The sequence below is a fragment of the Sorghum bicolor genome, chromosome 1 (genome assembly GCF_000003195.3).
Source record: "Sorghum bicolor cultivar BTx623 chromosome 1, Sorghum_bicolor_NCBIv3, whole genome shotgun sequence".
NCBI lineage: Eukaryota > Viridiplantae > Streptophyta > Magnoliopsida > Poales > Poaceae > Sorghum > Sorghum bicolor.
This window is the reverse complement of record NC_012870.2, coordinates 59202437-59208682: the sequence shown is the minus strand read 5'-3', so window position 1 is coordinate 59208682 and position 6246 is coordinate 59202437. Positions and strand designations below refer to the sequence as shown.

Sequence of the window (6246 nt, the reverse complement as noted above, 5' to 3'; positions counted from 1 at the left end):
GTTCTTTCTTTGCTGGCAACTCTGCACCATCTAATGCACCATAGTAAGTTTCAAAACTTTCTTAGATTAGTGTCATGACTGTCATTTTGATATGGACACAGACCTGTGACCGAAGCTATATATAGCCATGTATGTGATTTTGGAGTGACCATGGTAATCAACAACTGTATTTGGATTAGCATGTATCTTAGAACTTGGGTTAGTCATCTTATATGAGAATTGAGAAGCCTATGTGTGATTGGTCCTGTAATATTTTGTTCATGTGAACCTGTTGTCAAGGTATTCTGGCTATGAAATTATGGTCATTTGTTGGTTCTGTAATGAGGTTCTGACTTTGCTGGTGGAATGGATGTTATTTGAAACGCAAGATTTGTGTATTGCTTGTATTTGAAATGCATATATGAATGTTTTTTAAAAAAATTTATAAATTGTGTTGTTTGGCTGGCCCAATTAAAAGCTATTTGGATTGGCCCAAATAAGTATTTGGTAGGTCCTGATCCAAAAAAATCGTATGGGCCTAAACAACAGTAAAATTGGTCTAGAATCAATAGAATTCAGATCTGAGCCAAAAACAAGGTTCAAAACAGAAAATGGTTGGGCCAAAATTTAGTCACAATGAGGCCAGTATAAGGCTATTCCTATTCCTATGTAGGCTTTAGCAAGCCATGGTTTAGTTTTGTGACTTAAAACCTAATGTCATAAAATTTTATGACCTCGTCTACATACACTTCATCGGTTCAAACCTAATGAATACTTAACATATATACCTTAGATGGTTTAGTATGATCATATACTTCGTCTACATACACTTCATCGGGCCATATACGCTCTAAATCTAGAGATATACACATGAGAGTAATTATTACTACCGGGAGTAAAAAGGATATATATATATATATATATATATATATATATATATATAGAGAGAGAGAGAGAGAGAGAGAGAGAGAGACACACACACACATTTCAAGGTCTATGAGTTGAGCCCGTTTAACAAACGGATTAAGATAGGATTCTTTATTCTTCTTTCACTCTAGAATATAGTCCGTATATTTTACAATCTTGCAATGACGCCAATTTGATGATAAGGCTTTATGGCCATGAACACATGAAAAGATCTAGGGCTATAGTGGTTTGATTTTTCAATTTTGAATCAAATTCTAGACATACTTAACAACATATACTGACATGGAATCTGGAAAAGGATATTTACTATAATACGTGCGGCACTAGATCAGACAAGCGCTTAATCAAGAAACTGTCTCCAAACTGAATTGCCATAGCTTCTTGGCCAACTCAGCATCCAAAGCTTGCGAGCTCGGGCTAGCTATATTACAATTGGCGAAGTACTTTCCACTTAACCCCTTCACTTGAGGATGTGTTGCCACATAGCATGTTGTTGCAGCACCCTTAACAAAGATATTAAGAAATCAATAATCAAGGTCTGCATGTCCCGCCAATAGGGGCGGCGCTATAAAAAAATAAAAAAGGTTAAGCTAACCTGTTCTACGCTTCTGCACAGGACTCTTCCAATGATGTTAAAAAGAGCTGTAAAAAAATAGAGGTCATAATTAATTACATGTCGTCATAACCGGAGCTCCTTCTAAATGTTTTTGTTCGATCATGCTGAGGGCCAGCAATTGTTTTGAGATATTTTGATGGATCAGAGAGGATCTTTTTCCAAACATGAAATCGATCTTTAGACTTGAGAAAGTACCAGCAACTGCAGTCTTCTCCCTAAGAATGTTTGTCATGATGACACCAGGATGAACTGAATTGGATGAAATATTCACTCCTTCCTCCTGTTCATGAACATAGCTTCTTCTTGTCATTAGCCAACTCATGCATTATGTAACGACTTCCATTATTCAGTGTCAAAGAGTTGAGAACTTGAGATACCTTGAAGATTCGGGACAATTCATTAGAATGAAGAATGTTGGCAAGCTTCGATTGACAGTAAGCAGTGTAGTTGCTGAAACTATATAAGGTTCAAATACAACAGATTTTACTGGTGTTAACTATGCAGCATGGTATCCCAATTTTGCGAGAATTTTCAGATTGATCTCAGAATGGATTACCCGGAAGGGTCACGGATTTTTTCAAAACATATCCCTTTAGGGTGGGAAAACGCATGCCCTAAAGACGTGATATTGACGATCCGTCCCTCGATGCCTCTGTCCCTGCATGTGCTCTTCATGTTCTCCAACAGGAGGTTTGTTAGAAGAAAATGACCTGCATGCCGTTCAAGTCAAACAGTAATACAGTACCACGATTCTCATACATCATAATGTACAGAAAGGGACAGTCTTCTAGAGGTAGTTAAGGCCTTGTTTAGGTCCTGTTTGGTTGCTTTTGGTAAAATTTACCGTCCGTCACATCGAATGTTTGGACACATGCTTGGAGTACTAAATGTAGACTATTACGAAACTAAAAACACAGATAGAGAGTAATTTGCGAGACGAATCTTTTGAGCCTAATTAGTCTATGATTGGACACTAATTTTCAAATAAGATAAAAATTTAACACATCCAACCAAACACCCACTCTAAAAACCAAAAACTTTTCAAGATTTTCCGTCATATCGAATCTTACGGCACATGTATAGAGCATTAAATATAAATAAAAATAAAAACTAATTGCACAGTTTACATGTAAACCACAAGACAGATCTTTTAAGTCTAGTTACTCCATAAAATAAAAATAAAAGTACTACAATGTCAAAATCTAAAAACATTTTGGATCTAAACAAGGCCTAAACAAGATATGCTGCAAAACAAAATTGGTTCGAATAATTTGCGCTAATGACACACCAATGTGATTTGTTGCAAAATGCAGTTCCAGACCGTCGCAGGAAAGTGTGCAGTTCCTTGTCAGCACTCCAGCGTTGTTGCTGTCATCAAAAAGAACGTCAAGCCAACCTAGTTCACCCCGAAATTCAAAAAATTTTCAAGATTCCCCGTCACATCAAATTTTGTGGCACATGCATGAAGCACTAAATATAGAAGAAAACAAAAACTAATTGCATGGTTTGTCTGTAATTTACGAGACGAATCTTTTGAGCCTAGTTAGTTTATAATTGGACAATATTTGTCACAAACAAACGAAAATGCTACAGTACCAAAATCCAAAATCTTTTCGGAACTAAACAAGGCCCAAAAAGAACCTCCATAAATTAATTCTCAAGACTCAAAAAACACCATATTAATATGGGAAAATAAAATCAAAGTGCACATAAACATATTGATAAATTATCCATCGTTGTCTTATACTCCTTCCGTCTTATAACATAGTGTATTTTAATATTTTATGATAGATTAAGAGATATCATAGAGGATGCATGTGCCCTCATTTTATTTTCTAATAAAACGCTATCATCAATATGATTAGTGGTGATTGATTGATAAATGAAAAGTATTTAATGCAAAACTGGTTTATGTCTTCTAAAATATTTTATATTTGAGACCAAATTTTGAATACCAAAATATGCTATATTATAGGACGAAGAAAGTATATGTAAAAGGGCCCTGCTACGCTACCCTCCTTTACTTGTTATTAGGAGGACCAATGATTTTTCAGATTTTTAAAATTATTTAACTAGGCCCCTTTGGCAGCGGTCCTGCCGCTCCGCTCCCTGTGAGAATCAACGGGGGGCTACTCAGAGTGGGAATTCCTTCCACCACCCTGCCCAAACTGCACATCAAGTGGGAAGCAAAAAAAACGTTAATAAGGTCCATTTGGGATGGTTAATGTCCTAGTTTTTAAAACTCAAGTTTCGTAGGATGAAACTTATACCCTGTTGAGTGCCACTCAGGCCTAGCTCCATCGGCAGCTCCGACACTGAGCCGGGGGAGCCACACCAAGTGCGGACGTGAGGAGAAGCACTTCCGGGTCAAGAGCTAGAGCCATTTTAGGGCATAGGAAAAAGTCTACTATCCCCCAAACTATTAAGGGTGGACTACTTCATCCCCTGAACTATAAAACCGGATATTCTACCCTCTGAACTTTCAAAACCGGTCAAATAACCCCCTAGAGTGGTTTTGGATGTTGGTTTTGTCTTTTTCTTTTTTATTTATTTTCGCTAAATTTTTGAAAAATCATAATAAATTATAGAAAAATCATAAAATGAAAATTTCAATTTTGTTAGACTTCTGATGAGTAGATCTACACAGTGAATATATAATATGGTATACTTTAGTATAAAGTTTTTGTTGTAGCTTTAAATCTATATTTTTCTGTAATTAAATCGAATAATTGATATATGCAGTTCCTATGATCCAATTGTGGTGAAATTTTTATGGTGGGCTCATTATTGTATGCTTGAACTATGGTAAAAGTTTCATACCCAGTGGATCACGTATAACTTAGTTATCAATTTATTTAGCTTTATTCTTGTTAAATTTATGCTTTATTTATAACTAAGTTATACGTGATCCAATGAGTATGAAATTTTTACCATAGTTCAAGCATACAATAATGAGCCCACCATAGAACTTTTACCACGATTGGACCACAGGAACTGCATATATGAATTATTTAAATTAATTACAGAAAAACATAAATTTAAAGCTACAGCAAAACTTTTGTACTAAAGTATACCATATTATATATTCACTGTGTAGATCAACTCATCAGGAGTCCAACAAAATTAAAATTTTCATTTTATGATTTTTTTATGATTTATTATAATTTTTCAAAGTTTTAGCAATAATAAATAAAAAAAGAAAAAGACAAAACCACCCTTCAAAACCACTCGAGGGGGGTTATTTGACCGGTTTTGAACAGGGGTTTGAATATCCGGTTTCATAGTTCAGGGGGTGAAGTAGTCCACCTTAAATAGTTTGGAGGGTTATGTAGACTTTTTCCTTTAAGCATATGGACGTAGAGCCCCATTTTGGTGCTCCGATCTCTCAGCTCCGGTTCTCGATTTGCACACGTAGAACCGTGCCAAACATATTCTTATTTTATTCAATAAAACTTTTATTATCTCTTCAACTATACTATATCATATCAACTTATTATACGTCCATGAAAGTTCTATAAAATCCTCATTGAGAATAGCCCAAAGTCTAGATCCGACGGTGCAACATGTAAGAGTAATTAATATGTTTGAACGGTACCATAGCCGAAGAATTTACTTGGGCTACTTCGTTATTAGTACTACGTACGTGATATATGTCTGATTGATATAGTATAAATCTAAAGGAGTCAAGTAGTGCAAGACTATATGTATTTGTTCGTTCTTACATGAGAATATTGAGGTGCAGTTTCAAAGAGTCGAACTCGGAGGCGAATCTCCTTACGGAAGCTATAGAACTGAGGTCCAACTCCAGAACGTCGATTCTTGCGCCAGGGATCTTGGCCACGATGGCCGCCTTGGCATCGAGCCCGGCGGAGACGTTGCGGACGGCCATGACGACGTGCACACCGCGCAGCACCAGAACGCGTGCTGTCTCTAGCCCGATGCCGCTCGTCGCACCTGCATGCGAGGCTCAGGTAAGTGCTCAACACATGGCATTGTTTTGCCGTAAATGGCTAGCTCCGAACCGCCGGCCTGACCAGACCAAGGTTGCTCGGAGTTGATTCCGACGAGTCCTGGTGTGGTCGGCGTTGTTCCAACTTGCAAGTCCGGCCAGGCCCATTGTGGCCGCCGGTGAACACAAAGTCCGACCGCCCTGGGATAGGAGCGACCTTGGAAGTGAGGTAAGTATAAGTACCTGTGATGACGGCGACCAGACCATGGCCGTCAACGCTGGCAGTGACCTCCTCAGCCGTTGAGGCGCCGGAGAAGCCCGAGGGCCCTTTGCGGTAGAACCCCCACATCAAGCTGTATGTTCTTAGTCTCCGTGTGGGGTGTTACACGGGGGATGGCCAACATAAATAGTGGAGCAAGCACAGAACCTGACGATGACCATGCCCAGCGGTGAGCATAGGGAATTATTGTAGTCAGCATGCAGATACAGTCAGGCATCTACGATGTACGGGCTAATTAACCCTCGCAACAACACCACTGTGTGTGTGTGTTAATTACTGTATTTGGAATTATTGTAGGCACCCTCCATTCATTTATTGGAGTCATTCAATTATTGGTAGGATGATTCCGTTACATGGATGAAGGGAGTGCTTTAGAAGTACGGGCTAAGGACACTCCCAATGCTTCAACGAAACTAATATAGTTTCTATATGTATTAATTTTTATAGACACTATATAGAAACTACGGTCGTAGTGGATAGTTTCTATAGAATATT

General features: G+C 38.1%; 1 protein-coding gene across 1 annotated transcript; it reads right to left on the bottom strand.

The window, feature by feature from the left end:
- On the bottom strand, positions 1011 to 5832 carry LOC8062837 (short-chain dehydrogenase TIC 32, chloroplastic). Its single transcript, XM_021451658.1, has 8 exons — positions 5715 to 5832; positions 5245 to 5476; positions 2811 to 2890; positions 2079 to 2232; positions 1900 to 1978; positions 1718 to 1802; positions 1502 to 1548; positions 1011 to 1409 (listed from the first exon to the last, which is right to left on the bottom strand). The coding sequence occupies exons 1-8, from the start codon at positions 5818 to 5820 to the stop codon at positions 1251 to 1253; spliced, it is 942 nt and encodes a 313-aa protein (XP_021307333.1). The 5' UTR covers positions 5821 to 5832; the 3' UTR covers positions 1011 to 1250.